Here is a 17,622-nt window from a genome sequence, read left to right as displayed (position 1 = left end):
CCTTCGGCCGAGGTGCCATAAGTTGGTATAACTTATTAGGTTGGTTCCCCTTAACTTGGGCCACTCGGATAGGTTCCATAAGTTGGTTAAACTTCTTCAGCTTCTTTTTGAGTGTTTTCAAGCCCCTTTTGTCCGGGCTCTTGTCCTTTAGGCCATGCCATGTCATCAATTTGCGACAGAGGATGACCACTTGCATCGTAGAATCTTAATCAAACATTCCAACAAGCTTAGACCACATTCCACTAGCATTTTTCAAGGTTTGTATTGCTGGAGAGATTACCTTTGTGAGAGACTTCGCAATGTTTGACATCGCCTTTGCATTACTTGCACCCAATCAACTCATGATCCGAGATACTCCTCATCCTGAAGTCGGGTGTACTTATTGCTGCTATCCCTAGTTCACGCCTCCATGCTGTCAATTGTATCCCATAAGCCTTTTCACGAAATCTAGAGCCACAAGATCAAATTCCAACGAGCATAGTTGTTGCTGGTCAGTCTGTCGCCGATACTCGAGCATGGGGGTCCTGTCTTCCGGGTTCCTTAGCAAGCCTTAGACTTCCTCCTTGCACTCCAAAGAGACTACAAAAGGTGTCCTCAAGTTGCACCAAAAGGCTCTCCATTGCCTTCCCAAGGGGTAAAAAAAAGCTTCTAGGGCTCAAGACAAACTTGGATGCCCTCTCAAGATGCTCCCAAGTCAACTAGCCAATCCGTTGCAATTTTCAAAACGCCCACACAAGCTAGCCTTGTTTAGTAATGCGGGCCGGTGCCCCTCTATCGAAAAACGTTTCAAAATGCTGACCTAACAAATGCCTTGCGCTGTTGGCGTCTCAAAACACTGCGGCCTTGAGAGGCTAGGGCTTGAGCATTTTAAAATGCTCGACACAAAGATAGTCCGACCACACCGTCTAACAATGTTTTAAAGTGCACAGAAGGGAGCCAAAAGCGCTATGAGCTGCCGCGAAAAAATGCTTCAAAACGCTAGCATTTTGTGATTATTATGTGCAGCGGAAGGGTTTAAGGATATTAACTCAGATCTAGTACTTGTACAAACACAAGGCTACTTTACTTCAATTGAGAGAACTTGAAACCGGCCTATAGTCTCGCTAGAGGGCGGTAGTCTTTAGCTTTCACGTGATCTTTACACTGTTAAACTTTATGACACAAAGGAACTTCACGAATAATTCACAGAGGCCGTCCGATCACCCCGTCTAACAACGTTTTAAAGGCACGGAAAGGAGCCAAAAGCGCTATGAGCTGCCACAAAAAAATGCCTCAAAACACTAGCGTTTTGTGATTGTTACGTGCAACGGAAGGGTTAAGGATTCAAACTCAGATTTAGTACTTCGCACAAACACAAGGCTACTTTACTTCAATTGAGAGAACTTGAAACCTGCTCGTAGTCTCACAGGGTTTCGCCCGATCTTTACACTGTTAAACTCTATGACACAGAGGAACTTCACGAATAAGCCTGTGATTGGATATTACACTTCAAATGGAACATGGCTTGGGAGCTGGAGTGCTTCCAAGCAGACAGTGACACTCTGTAGGCCCCAAAGATTGGTGCCCCTTTCGGTATTTCTTTATTCTTATTGCAAATAAACGATCCGTATGCTTTCACCTAACTCTCACCAAGCTGTCCAAACCTGTCCATGGCTGTAATTGCAGGTTTTTGACCCAATTTTGCCAGTATAATGGCACAAAATCCCTGTAGGTCAAAGGTACGTGTCAAGGACACTTTCCCTTGCATTCTGGAAGCTTTTCGGTGAGTAGCAGGTCAATTTCAGCATGCTGTAATTCCCTATTTTGCCACTCTCAGGTGCCCAAACTTCAAAGCCCTGTTTAAGCATCCCAAGGCCTTCCCAAGGCTCCCTCGGTGACCACTTGCAGTATAGGTGTAAGGAGGTAAAAGAGCTTCTTATAAAGGCAGGGCCTCCAAGCCTTTTTACTATGGGATTAAGTTGAGCCCTTTAGCTTATACAATTTGGAACTCCTAAATGAGCCCAAGACCTTATACAATGTGAATAGGAAATACTGTGCACATCCATAGCACATCCCTAGCTTGGTGCATAATTGGTGTAGCATGTGTTAGCCGCTGCTAACAATAGGTGTGAAACCCTAAACTTGTAGAAAAACACAATAGGCTGTAATTTTCTGTTTTGGATTGTTTTGAGCGGAGCGAACACATCTACGCATGTCTCAAGTGCTCCTGCACGCTATGGGACAGTTCCCCTTTGAATCGGACGAGTTTTCACGGGAGAAAAATTTTCATTTTTGCAATCGTTCGCGATGAAATTGTGCGTACCTGGGGGCATTAACAATTAGCTAATCCGGTTCCTGTACAGAAGGCTCTTGCCTTGGCAAACGCGTATAAAACCCATAAAACTGTACATGGTCATCTGAGAAGCCCTACTAGTGGGGCATTACCATATGTGTGGAGGGGAGAGAGAGATGTGCGAGAGAAAATCGTCATGCTACACGAGACAAGGGAGAAGGAAAGCTTTCCATTAAAGCTATGATCACCTGCACCCACTACTCACACACACACTATAGTTCACAATGAGAAAATCAGCCTCCTCTCTTAGTTTTGGTGCCCCCTCTTGGGATGAGCACTTTTGGAAGTGTGTGTGGCCTGCAGGTTGCTCTCCTACGGCCATGTGTCCAGTTTGCCTCTTTTGAGTTAATTTCCTAGTATCCACCAACTTATGAGTGTCGCATAGGGCCTAAATGACTTTGAACTGAGCCTAGCCAACCTTTTACCGCTTGGATCTCAGTGCCGATCTGCCCGACCATCTCGTGGCAGCCTACACTTCACTGCTGTGGGTGAAACTCTTGGCCGTCGGCTGTTTCACACTAGCCACACAATGTCCGGCCATTTGTGACTTCAAAAAGAGTCCCAAAAATTAAATAAAAATCAAGGGAAAGAAACTAGCAACTAAAGTTAGTGGTTGTCACAGCCTCGTGACATACCTCCCTCTTGAAATCGCAAACGTCCTCGATTGCGATTTCATGCCATATATGCCAGATATACATGCCATAGATGATTTAGTGTGGTTAGCATCCTTTTATCATCACATGTATCCGCAAGAAAGGTCATGAAATATCGATACAAATGACTCAATGAAACCATCATACTTTTGTCATTGTCATCTATCATAGAAGTAAGCATTGTACCTTTAACACTTGTAGAGCGATGTACACTTCTATTGCACTGAATCCGTATGTACATTTGATGTGCTAGCTTCATCTTCACTCGGCTTTTGAACATGTTGATTTGGGGCATACGTAGGTTGTAACCCAAAGGTAAAGTTGCAATAGATCCAATGACTCTAGCAGTTCACACTCTTCCATCCACTTTGCATCCATAGGTGGATAGTTCCCGAACTTCACCAAATACCGTCGTGCAACTTTTCCCTTAACCGAGAGGCCTCAAGGTAAAGTTGCAATACATTCGGTGACTCTAGCAGTTCACACTTTTCCATCCACTTTGTATCTGTAGGTGGATAGTTCGTGAACTTCCGTCGGGTTCACCAAATACTGTCGTGCAACTTTTCCCTTAACTTTTCTTTCCTTATGTGCCAAAATCTGCTCAGGAACCAAGATCTCATCAAGTTCCTCAACTTCTGGTCGATCCTCATCTGACATATCTTTTGGCACATCACCCACGAAGGGTCTTAGAAGACTCATGTGAAACACATTATGAATCTTCCAAGTGTCAGGCAATTTCAGCCTATAAGCAACATCACTGATCTTGTTAAGCACTGAAAAAGGCCCATAGTAACGCATCCTGAGCTTGGGAAATAACCTTTCCTTGCCCTTCATCTTCTTTAGCCTCGCCTTTTCAAACTGTAAGAGTACCCGATCACCAAGTGAAAACAACAATTCATGTCGGTGACAATTAGTAGCCCTTTTTGTTTTTTGTTGTGCAAAATGGGAGGAACCTTTTTGCCACCCTCAACAATCTCAAAAGGTGCCTTGGCTGTTGACGAATGCACCGTATTGTTCTATGGATACTCAAGCATGGATAGATACTATTCCCACTTGCCCTTATTATCTGACACATAGCATTTCACCAGATGTAAGACAGTAGAATTAGCTCTTTTGACTATCCATTAGTGGATGAAATGAGGAGGAAAACTTGAGCTTGGTGCCCATGTTTTCAAATAAGCCTCTCCAAAAGAGGCTCGTCATACAGGATCACTGACAATAGACTGTGGCATACCATGGTACCTAAACACAGTGTACATAAATTTGTATAAGGAAGCGATTACAGGAGAACTGGCTTCCTTGCCGGGTGACCTTCAAGCTTTTTCTTCTGCCTCTAGTTGTGATGGATTTGCGACTGTTTCTGCAACAGATGTGGATGTGCCGATGGGCACCAATCCTTAATTCTCTTTCTCGTTTGTCCCTCATAGTATGCATAGTTATTTGAAATGCATTTCATATAATGTGCATGGGTTATGCAATCATGACAAGTGGAGGCTATCCTGGCAGTATATACATACATGTAAGGCAGATGTGGTAGTTCTTCAAGAGCACAATCAACATCACGTCGTTGGTCATACATCTTATTTTGCGGGATATTGGATAGCTTATGCAGGCAATGCCAATTACTCAAGAGTGCTTATGCTTGTTCGACATGATTTACAATCAACTGTTGCTTACAATGACCCAAATGGAAGATGGATAGTGGTCCAATGTATTGTTAATGTGGAGGTCTTTGAAATTGGAGGAGTATATGCTTTCACAGCTTACCTGCTACTTATCCTAGCATGGTCGTCAATCCCTCAAGGTAACTCACTTGGCTAGAGAGCATCCACTGGAGTAAAGCATTTTCTCTTAATCTGATTCAGCACTCTCCTCCACAAGCATACTTACTTTCGCAAAAAGGGATTTTCCAGGTTGATCAAGTGGTGGATGACTAAGGACAGGTTCTTTCTTTTCCTGCTGCCGCTCTTCGTTATGAGCTGGGACCTCATTATCGGCATTTGTGGCAGCACACACAACAGTTGCTTGCCGATGTTTCTTGAGTGCCTCCACTACTAGGGGACTCTCGGCTTTCCGATTGGCAACTTGCTCATACTAGGATGGACTGCATATCAGCTGGATCAGTTTATGCTTTGCTACAATCAGATGCATGGATTGTGTCTCATGGAAATTAGTTGTGTCACTCTCTAAGTCTTAGATGTGGTGGCAAAGAACGCCGTCTCGCATATGGAAGAATCGCCTACCTCTCAAAGAGGGCATTTTCTTATGGCGATGCATGGTGGGTGCTCTACCGGTTGGTACGTTGTTGCATGTGACGCATTGCATCCTCTCGTTGTGTCCGATGTCATGGGGCTGATGAGTCTGTTGTGCATCTGCTTTGGGATTGCCGCTACTTCCGGACGTTCATCAAGCAAGTGTCCTCTGCTCTGCGCCTTCGTTTCCAATCCGGAATCTTTCATAGATGATTCTGGATTTTTGGAGTCCTTCAACCCCCACAATCTCTGTTCGAGGTCTTCTTCAGTTGGGTCAGATTTTGGTTTATGTGGACCATATAGCATCAACGTAACTCTCAGATGTTTCATGCACTGGAATTTGACCCTTTTCCGTACTTCAAGTTTTCGCTTGGACAAGCACTACACTTTGCTTATGATGTGGGAGACATTCCTCTTGAAGCTTATAGGATTTTCTTTGATTGTTTCTAGTTCTTGGAGCCTCTCAAAGCTCCATCCTTCGTACCTGTCCTTTATTATGGTTTCTCACTTGTGAATTAAATCAACATTTACAAAAAAAAAAAAAAAGTGTGTACATAGGTACCCTAGTCCTACACGAACTATTGAACATTAATGATGTTAGTGGGGATGTCCTGGTAGTTAATTCAAATGTACATGATGGAGCTGATGGTTATATTGTCTTGTGGGTGACATGGGCGACTACCATGATTCTATACTTTGCACATTTCTTTGAAGGTCAATCTCAGTTTATCTTGGATTCAATTTAGGTATATATGCTTCTTGGGATAAGCAGCATGAAATTGTCAAGGGGCAGCTTCTCTCCTTTTTGTCTAAGCAGACTGGTGAGACCTTTCTAATCAGATGTTTTTCCTTTTTCCTATGTGGCTAGGGTGAAAAGAAAGTCACTAATAGGTGTCTATCAGATTCAAAGGAACAAGGTTCTTGAATCAATTCTTTCTATCTTCAGTGGTGCATATGCCCTACCCACTTTTTTGTGTTGTGCAGAAATTTTGAGTCCATGGATACTAGAACAGGTGAAGGATGCCGCTTTGCCTTTATTGTGCGATGGCTGGATCCAAAGACACTTTTGATATGGCATTATCAGCTTTTCTATTACACTCATGATCAGTCTGTAGAAATGGTGGGCTGCCGCTGATACCTTGCTATGACTCTTGAATTATGTTTGTTGATTTAAAATCTATAATCGCTAACAGAGCATATGGATTTGCAGTTTGACATCAAGAATCAACGAATTTTTTTGAAACGAGTTTCCCATCCTGAGATACACTTGGAGCATCTATATATTGGAGCTTCAATAAGCTTGTATTCTCGGCAGCTCATAATTGAGTCTTATGGTGATGAATTTACAAAAAAGCACCTTCAAGGCTTTCAGGAAACGTATGCTGTCGTTGCCTCATACTTTGTTGTAAAGTTTCTGCAGTACAGGTGCAACAAATCGTGCAATCTTTTCTGATTAAGGTCGTGCTTGATGGAAGTAGGTGACACTGGGGCAATTTTGATGCCTCTTATCCTATCCAAGAGTTGCACTGTAGCATGTATTTTCATTTTGGCCAAGCTTCTGCATTAGGTACATCAATGTGAGTGCTCTCTTGCTGTTAGTGTAGGACTTTGGGGGTGTTGCTAGCGTAGTAGGCATCCGGCTGTATTGTAATGCAGCCAGCAGCTAGTGTTGACTTTGTAGTTGATGTGGCATTCACCATAGTCAGGGAGGATGGTGACATTACAATGGCTGTCAAGTATGAAATTGGGCAGTAGTCCTCTTTTGTCTCATGTTTTTTGAAATTATTTAGGAACATGCTTTTTGGTCACCATCCTCGCAATCAAAAATGGTGCTTGTTTGTCACTATCCTTGCCAATAAGGAGTATTGGGTTATCTGACAAAAAATTATGAGAGCTGTAGGTGTCCTTTGTTCAGAGAAGCTTGAAAACGATGTCTTAGAGTGTGTGTGCATAGCACAGTGCTCTCTCATCAAATGTACACAATTTATGTTGAGACTTGTCAAGGGTACCATCAAAGTAGCCCAATGCATCTTTGGGATTTGGAAGAAAAGTACTGCATTTTTCATCAAGGTTCCTAACTGGGTAGTTTGCAAACCATCAAATTTTCGATTTTCTAGCTTCATCTTAACAAATTATATGATAGCGTTTACCTTGAAACGATTTCAAAGTCATAGGTGTGCTGAAACAGGACTTTTGCGTTGATCAAACCTGATGGGTTGAAAAATATGGGGCGTATTATTGACATGATTTTGGCAAACGGATTCCTTATCAAGGAGCTCAGAATGTGTAAACTGAGCCTTGAAGACGCCCAAAATTTTTATAAAGCACATGCAGGGAAACCATTTTACGAGTAAGTTTTCAACACATTGTTTGTCACAATTCCTCATCTATCAAGAAACAGAGAGATATGTTAAAGATTTTGTCAAATGGGAAAGTTGATGCAGCCCTCTCTTAATCACAAGGGTTTCGATCACAAAATCTTAATGAGGAAACCTGAACCAAGAAACATGTACAAGTTGTTGGATTTTGGAAATGTAAGTTATGTTTCATACTTTGTCACAGAGCTCTGACTCAGTTTATGGCAAATGGATTATGTGTTGCAATGGATTTGGTAGCTGAGAATGCAGTCAAAAGGTGGAGGACACTCTTAGGTAACTACGATTTTTTTTCGTTTTTCATGCCAAATGTATACGCATTTGGTCAGTGTAGGGCCTTCATCTTGGTTTACCAAGAGTAAGATATTGTTGGTTGAACGTGAGGGTTTTTTGTTTAAATAATTAGAACTATGTTTAGGTTGACCGACTTGCCAAAATTCTCCTGACATTAAACCAGTTGAAGACGTTTAAGCCAAGACATGAAATCTGTGACTACCCCAAGGCATTGTCCCTTAGCTCAAAATTTTGTAGCTCATTGAGCAAGTTAACACTCAAATTTAACCATGTTGCTTGCATATAAGAATGAGTTTTGCCAACTTCAGGAAATCTTTTGATGTTATCAAATTACTAAACAAAATGTCAAACATGACCCCGTAGTGGTGTTTTAAAAAATATCTTGAAGAGTTATCTCTTTATTTTGTAACCTCTCTTTATTTCTAAAGTGGCATTCTTGTGTCCTTGATTTATTCAGAAACAATATTTTTTTGGTAAAGCATTTTAAATCTTGTTGATAGAGAGCTTAGTCTTCTATGTTGCTGCTACCAGGCCCTACAAATAGTGAAGAGGCAAGAGACAGGGATCCTAGCTCAATAAGAGCTTTATTTGGAACAAACAACACACATAATGCTTGTCATGGTTCTGATTCTCTAGAGAATGCTAAAAAGGTAGATTTTCCTCAATGTTATCGAGAATGCTTCAATGTAATCATCTTCAAGTCTTAACTTTCTTGTAAGTCGACATTGTCTTCTCATGTACAATAAAAAATATCCAAATCTGTAAAGAACAGAATTGCCTTTGTACTCTATTGTATTAGAACAATCAAACTCAGGATTCTTCACCAAAAAGCTGATCAAGAAGACAAGAAGTGGGCAAGCTTTTCTTGATTAGAGGAAATTCAGAGCGCTTTCATGCTATCTTGGATTGTAGTTTCTAGCTGTTGAAACATATCATTAAACAATATCTTTGCAAGAGTGTGTAAGAATTGGACAGGCTCATTGCCTGTTGTCCCCTTGTCGCCCTTCTTGCAGGCTCCTGCTCCAAAATTGTGCAATGTTTTGTAGCTTCATTGCGCTATAATGCTTTATCCCCCCACCCGCTTCGGCCTCTTGCCCTTCGTCCACTCAGCTCAGCTGCTATTTTACATATAGACGCACACCCACTCTGGCTTTCACCCCTGCACACAGGTCTTTGCACCTTTACACACATGCATTACCTTACTCGCATTGTAAGCACTCTTCTGCACTCTCTTCTCCATCTGCCGCTGCAGACACGGCTAAAGGATCAGCCTATCCACCTCAGAGTGACTTTCTCTGCGTCCTAGTGACCTAAGTCGTCATCAAAATTGTTGAGGTAAAAATGGAACTGATTGTTGTGTCCGTATCGCAGTCGTAGATACTCTTTCTCTTGAAGGGTGGTCCATTCCCAACTTTTAGGAAAGGTCAAGGGTCCAATGCAGCATAGTGAGTTTCTCTTTCTAAATTCTCTTCTCACTCTAGAGAGAGATGATTTTCTCTCTTTAAGATGCAATTTTCTCTCTAAAACTGAGTGTCATTGTCTTAATTTATGGATTTCTAAAATCCCTCTTTTAAAATCTTTAACAAAAAGCTACCCATCTTAGACCTTAAAATCTTACTTAAGTTTTCGAAGGGCAGGGGGGTGTGCTTTTTTCTTTGTTGGTTGTTTCTTATGCCAGGAGTATGTGTGCATGTGTTTTGCTTTACAGAGGGAATTTACCTCTATTTAGGCCATCCCCTGGAAAGCTATAAAGGTCCCCTTGTTTCTACTTCTGGGGAATACAAGCATGGTTTCTTTGTATGGTGGGTTGCATGAGCACCGATTCTAGAGAGCAAACCTTTAACAATTGTACCAACCATCTCTGAATCAACAAACAAATGCCCAACTTGGGTGTTGATATTGCCAGTTAAGGGCCACCAACTTGTGTACATGTGCATCCCGCTCCGACACCCTTTCCCACTACAGTCACTCGTGTCAATTCTATTTGATTATTTTAGGCAGAGCACTCCAGTGTGAGACCTGGCTCCCTTAGTGGTGAAGGTTTTGCTCTCTCCCTGATTCACTATGCTTGGAACACTGGTTAGCTTTGATGTTGGCCATCCAGGACAATGTTTTGACTATGCTTTCATGAGACATCTTGAGGATTCGGGATATAGATACAGATGCTCCAACAACTTGTTTGAGAGGTCACGTCTTCTTGGTACCAGTGAGGTCTGACGAGGCTGTTGGTAAATCTGTGTGCTCTTCTTTTCAATTATGTGGGGCGAGCCAGCGGGACTAGACCACTGGGAGTGTTGTTGGGTGCATATCAACCGAGTTTTTGGATTTCTCTCATCATCTGAGTGATGTGGGTCTGAAAAACTTGCTGAAGAAACGCACTTGTGTTTATTAGTAGCGGAGGGCACATAATTTCAGCATATAGTTATATTGTTGATTGTGGACACACGTTGTCTCCTTTGCTTATGAGGATTCTTGGCTAGAGGCATAGACATCGAGTGTTGCATGGGGGACTTGGGCTATGGTTGTGTAGCCTTCGAAGCTTATCGTCACAGCCTCGTAGCCGCTATGGATGCGGACTATTCGCCATCTAAGCTGCTTGCGAAGATTGTGTGTTTTTCTGCTGTCTATTTTCTTGAGTTTCTTATGAGGATCGTCTCATCAAGCCCCTAATCTGCACAATATCAGGGTCATTTGTAGCACAAGATTTAGAGATGCGTAGTTGGGAGATGCATTGATCTTATGATGATACAAGAGCATCATCTTTGTGAGAGCATTGTGGTCAATTTGCTTGGCAAGTGGTATGAGACTTCTGGTCTGTTGCTTTGTAGCCCAAGGTGGCTCATGTTTTTCAATTGTGGACTCTTGGTGGCATGCCATTGTGGTTAGAGGAGCCATTGTCCCCGGATGGGCTCAATGGCTTGCGATGCATTTCCATGGATAGAGTATTGGCTTGTTGAATGTTATGCCCCCAATCATCCAAGTGTGAGAGCAAAGTTCTGGATTATGACTGCGTATGCCTTTCCCATGGTTGAACAATAATGTGTTGGGGGTGACGTCAACATGCTTGAGGACCCCTCTGATAGGATTGGTGGGAGCCACATTACTCTGCTTGCCTTTAAGCTGCTGGCAGCCTGGGAAAGAATCAAGATTATGTATGTCAACGTTTGGCACCTTAAGACTTTGTGCATTACCCAACACAAAACTTCGGAGTCCGATCCAGTCATCATGTTTAGGGTAACAACCTTTCGCCCTATTGAATGATTCTTCCTTTGGCAGAAGCGGCTCCACACGATTTTAGTAGGTTGCTCCTCCTCAGATCATGTGTACAACATCGATTGTGCTTGTTACCGACGAGGTGGTGAGGGAGGTGAGCTTGATGCTCAGGAAATGTGAGTGAATACTGTTTGACAAGAGCTTAGCTTGGACTAGATATGGTAGGCAATGATGAGAAAAGAGGGTGATACTACAAAGTCGATTGTTGTTATTGAGGAGGGAGCAAGAGAGGTGAGCCATATGATCATGATACCTGAGAGAACTTCTTGATGAGAGCCTGGCTTAGATGATGGATGAGCACAAAGGGCGATGCTACACAGCTGGTATCATGCTGTCAGGCATCTCTCCTGTGTGCAAGATGTACTGAAAAGTGCTGCAAAGGTCTGAGCCAAGCAAGTCCCAGTACTCCAAGAAAAAACTGGGAGTCAAACCATCCTCATCGGGACAACTACTTCGGGGAAGTGCTCTGAGGGCCTCATGAAGCTCCTCTAGCTGAAGAGGCAGCTCAAGCCTCTGGCGCATCTCCTCAGTCACAAGACAAGGCATTTGTGCCCAAACCTGCTCTTTGCATGCATCCTGACGCTCTGACTGAGGCTCTGCTGACTGCAGGCCACGGTAAAAGACAGTAGCAACTGTCCGCATATCCTCTGGCTCTGAAGCAACTGACCCGTCAGGTCTTCTCAACTGGATGACACTGGTGTGTGCATGACGGGGTCACTCATGGCGCCTCTCCTCTATGCTGGCAAGATCTTGGCGAGCCTGCTGCAACTGCTCCAACCAAGGACTGTCTGGGTGTTGCTCCTGCATCCTCTGCAAGAAAGCAACGCCCCGTCGGAGATGTTGCTCCTCCTCCCTCACGGCAGCCAGGCCAAGCTGTAGACTCCTGGAGAAAGAAGCGACTAAGCTGAGCAAGTCCAAAGGCCACTTTGTGAGCAGGGGAGTCCTGCGTGTCCAAGTCCTCTGTCCAAAGAGACACCACCCACTCTCTGAGCTCTAAGTGCAACAAGATCCTCTCAGGGATGCGTAGTAGCGTCTCCCCCTCCTATGTCTATCTGTCATAGTGAGGATCACTGTATGGTCTGAAAAAGATGTCCCAGCCAAAATGCAAACTGACTCACCCAAGTCACAGATGTGGTCACTGGCATAGAAGTGATCTATTTGAGATAGATTCACTCCTCCCACTCTGCGGTTCGAGCGAGAGAAGGCCAAGCTGTCTGGGGGCCTCAAAAGCTAGAATGATGCAAAACATCTGAAACCCTCAAAGTCATACATAGCCTCTCTCAAGCTGCCAACTCAGCCCCGTGCACAGTAGCATGGCTACTTCCAATCCTGTCAGAGGGGTCCTCCAACATGTTGAAGTCACCCCCAATGCACCATTGCTCTGCATGCGGCAGAGAGACTACAATGTGAGACCAAAACTCTGCATGTGCACTTGCCACATTGGGCGCATAGATGTTCAGGAAGCCCAAAAGGCAGCCTTGAACCTGCATAGTAATCCACTGAGCCTTGCCAGGCACAATGATACCTCTGCCCACAATGGCCTGCTGCCAAGAGTCCGCAATAGTCATACATACCCCTCCCTGGATACCACGAGGTCCAAATGTAGCTGACTAAAATGTCTCATATCGACGACGCAAAAGCTTACCACATCGTCTAATGCGGCTCTCACAAAGATGATGCTCCTGCAGCATAGAAGATCAATCTCTCCGCCCACAAGGCATCGCTGAAGCTCCTGACGCAATCGAACCTGCTGGCGCTGAAACTGGGCCCCAATTAATCCGTGCACATTCCATGAGACAATCCTCATGGAGAACGAGAAACAACCGATGTTGCAACAGCAGCTAACCGTGCTAACTTCGAGGCTGGCTTGGATGGGGAATAATCCGTATCTGAGCGTCCTTGAGATAGACGTGACTGCAAAGAATGTCTAGCCCAGGCCCAAGAAGAGTGTGCCGTACGCAGGGCAACCTCCTTTGTCCAGGACCTCATGTATGTATACATAGCTTGGTCGGCTCTGTGTGTCAGCAAAGAAGAGTATCACAATGTGTGTACATCCTGCTGAGTTCGGAGGTGTCACTGAGAACTTGGCCAACGGCCACAAAGTCTATACCAGGTCTGTAACCCCCAAGTCTCCCGTGTGGTGAGAGAACTCGAGGGCGTGTGCCTGCAGCCACTCCATCACTGAGTCCAGAGTCCACTCACACTGGTCCCTGCCACATAAGGGAAAAGAGAAGCCAACCGCTGTGTTCAGGGCCTCTATCCCTCTAGCTGCAAGGAATAATACATGAACTCTGAAACAAGCTGTCTCAAAGTCTGGTGAAGGGTCTCCGAGAAACGGTGTGTGTTGTAGGTGAAGAAGTCCCACCTACGACAAATGTCGAAGCTCGTCAGTCCACAAGGAACTGTTGCAAAGGGAGACGTCTGCACCAGAAGGGGGGCTCGCAAGAAAGACTCCCTCTCTCGACTCGTGGCAAAAGTGCTGCCAAGAGATCTCCTAGCAGCCGAGGAAGGTCCCCCCCATGGGACGGCAGTGGGGTAGGAACGGGAGGAGATGTGGAAGTAGGGGGGCTAGTGGGGGATGGAGGAGTGGGGGGGAGGGGCGGAGGAGAACTCGGGGGGAGGAGGTGTTACCAGGCGGTGTATTTTTCCTGTTGCCTTCCGTAAATAAGAACTAGATATTTTTATTTATTTTTAATTTTTACTTGTTTTCACCGGAACCCTTGAAAAGGTGCTAGTGGACATTGCATGGCCAGTGTGAAACGGCTGCGGCCGAATAGGTTTCTCACAGCGAGAGTCTGGGTTGGTCAGTCTGGGACTGGTCGGGCCAGTTAGCATTGAATTCTGATGAGTATGGAAGCCTGTGTGCGCCAAATGAAATCTGGGCCACTCGGAAAGTCACTTACAACTTTATAAGTCAATGGGAACTAGAGAATTAACTCAAAAGGGGCAGACTGGACACATGGCGGCTCCTGGTGCAGTTTTCCACTTCCATCAGCAAGAGGGGGCGCCCAATTTGAGAGAGGAGGTTGATTTGACTCATAAGTGACCTACAGTGTGTGTGTGAGTAGTGGGTGCAGGTCTACAGCTTTAATGGAAAGCTTGCCTTCTCCTCTGTCTCATGTAGCGCGATGATTTGCTCTCGTGCATCTCTCTCTTCCCTTTGGCACATATGGTAATGTCCCACTAGTTGGGCTACTCAGTTGAACATGTACAGTTCTGGGGGTTTATGCGCGTTTGCCAAGGCAAGAGCCTTCTAAACAGGAACCGGATTAGCTAATTGCTAATCCCCCACAGGTACGCACAGTTCCATCGCAAAAGATTGCGAGTTCAGAGAGTTTTCTCGCGTGAAAACTCGTCCAATTCACAGGGGAATTGTCCCATTGCGTGCGGGAACCCTTGGGACATGCGTAGGCGTGTTCGCTCCGCTAAAAACGATCCGAAACAGCGAATTACAGCCTGCTGTGTTTTTCTGCAGGTTTAGGGTTCCGCACCTAAACTGCAAGGGAACACCGGGGGAGCCTCGTGAGAGCCTTGGGATGCGTGTACAGGCTTTTGGACACCCGGCAGTGAAAAACAGGGAATTACAGCCCGCTGAATTTCTGTGACAGCTCACCAGAAAGCTTCTAGATAGCGAGGGAATCCGTCCTAGACAAGTGCTTTTGACCTATAGGGGTTTTTGCGCCGTTATGCTGCCATAATCAAGTCGAAAACCTGCGTTTTCAGCCCTCGCCAGGTTTGGACAGCTTTGTGAAAGCTTGTGCGAAGTGGTCGGATCGTCTACCTTAATTTGAATAAAGAAATACCAAAAGGGGCGCCAGTCTTTGGGGCCTACAGGGTGTCGGTCTCGTGTGCGCAGTGACATTCTAGTCGCTGGACGCAACTGTGTTCTCTTCCCTTCTCAGTGCTCTGTGTAAAGTTAACAGGTAATTGAAATAGTACTGCCCTCTACGTTGTACAGGCCGGTTATATGGTTCCATTGACGGGATAGTCACTTTTTCTTCAAAAAGTGCAGCGTGGATTGTTGTGGGTGAAAGCAACACAGAGCTTGTCGATATGGCAGAGAAGAGAGACCAAGTACCTGAAGAGGGATCTTCCTCACATGGCACGGAGAAAGTTCCTTCAACTCTTCAAGAAGAGGACAGGTTGTTTAGAACTCAACTGCGTTGTTGCATGGACATGTTTTAGCAGTTGGCTAACAACCCAAGGATGCAGGAGTTCTTACAGGCTCCAACACAGGGTTTTCAGCCTCCTACACAGGGCACGACTGAGCCGTTGCAGGAAATGGAGATTTCCAATGCGCAGAGGACTCATAATGCTCCAGGGAAAGCCCATGTGGTTGAGCAACTAGCGGTGTCCAATGATCCAAAGCAACTTGCTTTAGCTGGACAGGAACCGTTTGTGAATGGTCAAGGGAGTAATGAACACGCTATGCGTCAGACACTTCCATTACCTAATACTTATCCTGGTTATTTTGGAGGTGGTTCAGTGTTTCAAGCTATGGCTGGACCTTCCACAGGTTATATGCCAGGGAATGTGTTCGGGACAATGCAAACAGGCATGGGTAATCCTATGTACGCGAACATGGGTGTCCAACCAGGTTTTCAGGGTGCCTATGGCCAGTTTCGAGTGCCTGGAACACAATTTGGTATGGCTGGTTTATCGTAGCCATACGTACCAAATGCAGATACCATAGGTAAAACAGTTGATGCGAGTGCTGGAATGAACAATCGTGGAGCACCCCTGTTAGAGGCACGCGTTTATGATAATGTGGCTCCTTTGAGTCAGCTTAAGGATTACAAGGAAGGTGGGCAGGGAGTGAAGTTTAAAACTTTCAGAGGAACTGAGGATCAATTGAAGGCTTTGACCTTCATACAACAGTTCGATGCAGCTTATGCTGGAGGAAACTTCACGGAATCTTCAAAGATACGCAAGGCTGCCACTTTCTTGAAAGGGAATGCGCTTCAATGGTGGACCGCATTGTTGAACCAGGGTCAAGCTCAACAACGTGGGTCCAATTCAAACAGCTTTTTGCGTCTGCATGGTTGACGAACACTTTTGAAGTGGATGTGATGACAGAATGGCATGAGTTGAATGCTAAACAGTGTGCGAACTTGGAAGAGTACAATAAAAAGTTTTGGGCCGCGCTGTTGCCAGTCACCTCTTAACAGGTTTGTGCCATTGTCAGAACAGATTGAGAAGTACTGTTGCGGATTGCCCAAGAAAATCAGGGACTACTGCACAAAGACTACTGTCATGAATATGTTTCAGTTGATAGAGAATGCAAGAGTGGCCAGCAATCTGTCGAAAGGAGATTCCGAGGGATTTAATAGCCACAAGAAAGGGTCCCAAGGCAAACAGTTTTCAGCCAAGGGCAATGTTGCAGCAAAGCCTTCTGAGCCTCCCACAAAGAAGCCCTCCACTGAAGAAGGTGATACGTCCAAGAAGCAGTCTAAGTCTTTTTCGGGACGAGGACAAGGACAAAAAAGGCATTTTTCTGGCAAAACCTTTGAAGAAAGGAAAGCTCTTAGGGAGGCCAAGAAATGCTACATTTGTGAACAGGAAGGACATTTTGCAAATGAATACCCACAGAAGAAGTCACAAGATAAGGATGACAAGTCAGACCATAAAGGGAAGAATCCAAAGCCAAGTGCAGGACTTGTTCCAGATTTGGTTGGAGACCAGCCAAACACAGATGCCACGGAGCTGTGCAGAGCTTGGGACAAAGTTAGAGACTAGACAGTGCTGGTTTTCTTTGATGCAGGAGCCCGTGCAAATTTCATATCACCAGAATTGGCATCAAAGTTGGGCATTCGTGCAGAGGAGATGGGTATGACAAGGGAAGCAGGTTTGGCATGCCTAGGTCATTCAGAGCCCGTTACTCCCATTTTGGGAAAGCTTCGTCTGCACATTCAGAGCTATGTGGATGCGGAAGAATTTCATATTATGCCACTTGAGGGCTGTGATGTGTTACTGGGTATCCCATGGTGTTACAGGTTGCATGCTATGGTGGATACTTACAACAAAAAGATTACCCTTGTACATAGAGGAAAGACTCATGTCCTTGATGTAAAGCTTAAAGGCGAGTCTGTTCCAGTTGTTTCTGCTGCTGCTATTTCATCTGTAATAAAGAATCATCTTTCTGCGTACTTGATCTTTGCAAAAGAAGTACCTCAAGTTGTATCTAATTTGTCTACCTTAGATAAAGACAGGTCAAATTTTTTGAGTGGTTTCAGTGATTGTTTTTCGGACTCTTTGCCAGGGGAGTTACCTCCTGAGAGACCTGAGGATCATACTATAGATCTTGTGCCAGGTTCTAGTCCACCGAATAGACCACCATACAGGGTTAGTGTAGCCCAGCAGAAAGAGATTATGAGTCAGGTCAACGAGCTTTCAGAGAAGGGGCTGATTTAGCCCAGTTCATCCCCTTTTTGTTCGCCTGTACT

At 44.8% G+C, this 17,622-nt stretch overlaps 1 protein-coding gene across 8 annotated transcripts in view; it reads left to right on the top strand.

Moving 5' to 3' along the window:
* The window catches only part of LOC147453501 (uncharacterized), a 56,883-nt gene that overhangs the window by 18,601 nt on the left and 20,660 nt on the right, over positions 1 to 17,622 (top strand). For 3 of the 8 annotated variants that reach the window (XM_086515681.1, XM_086515679.1, XM_086515682.1), the window contains exons 2-7: positions 5,984 to 6,058; positions 6,222 to 6,357; positions 6,448 to 6,614; positions 7,426 to 7,587; positions 7,800 to 7,888; positions 8,438 to 8,556. In XM_086515681.1, the coding sequence (XP_086371807.1) occupies positions 6,235 to 6,357; positions 6,448 to 6,614; positions 7,426 to 7,587; positions 7,800 to 7,888; positions 8,438 to 8,556 (660 nt within the window). In that variant the 5' untranslated portion in view covers positions 5,984 to 6,058; positions 6,222 to 6,234. Of the gene's footprint in view, positions 1 to 5,983; positions 6,358 to 6,447; positions 6,615 to 7,425; positions 7,588 to 7,799; positions 7,889 to 8,437; positions 8,557 to 17,622 lie in introns of all 8 variants that reach the window. The other 5 variants (XM_086515677.1, XM_086515678.1, XM_086515684.1 and 2 more) reach the window with 3 other exon arrangements.

This window comes from Adiantum capillus-veneris, chromosome 7 (genome assembly GCF_014529385.1).
Source record: "Adiantum capillus-veneris isolate H3 chromosome 7, ASM1452938v2, whole genome shotgun sequence".
NCBI lineage: Eukaryota > Viridiplantae > Streptophyta > Polypodiopsida > Polypodiales > Pteridaceae > Adiantum > Adiantum capillus-veneris.
Note: the sequence above shows the minus strand (reverse complement) of the source record. Positions and strands in the feature narration are given on the sequence as shown.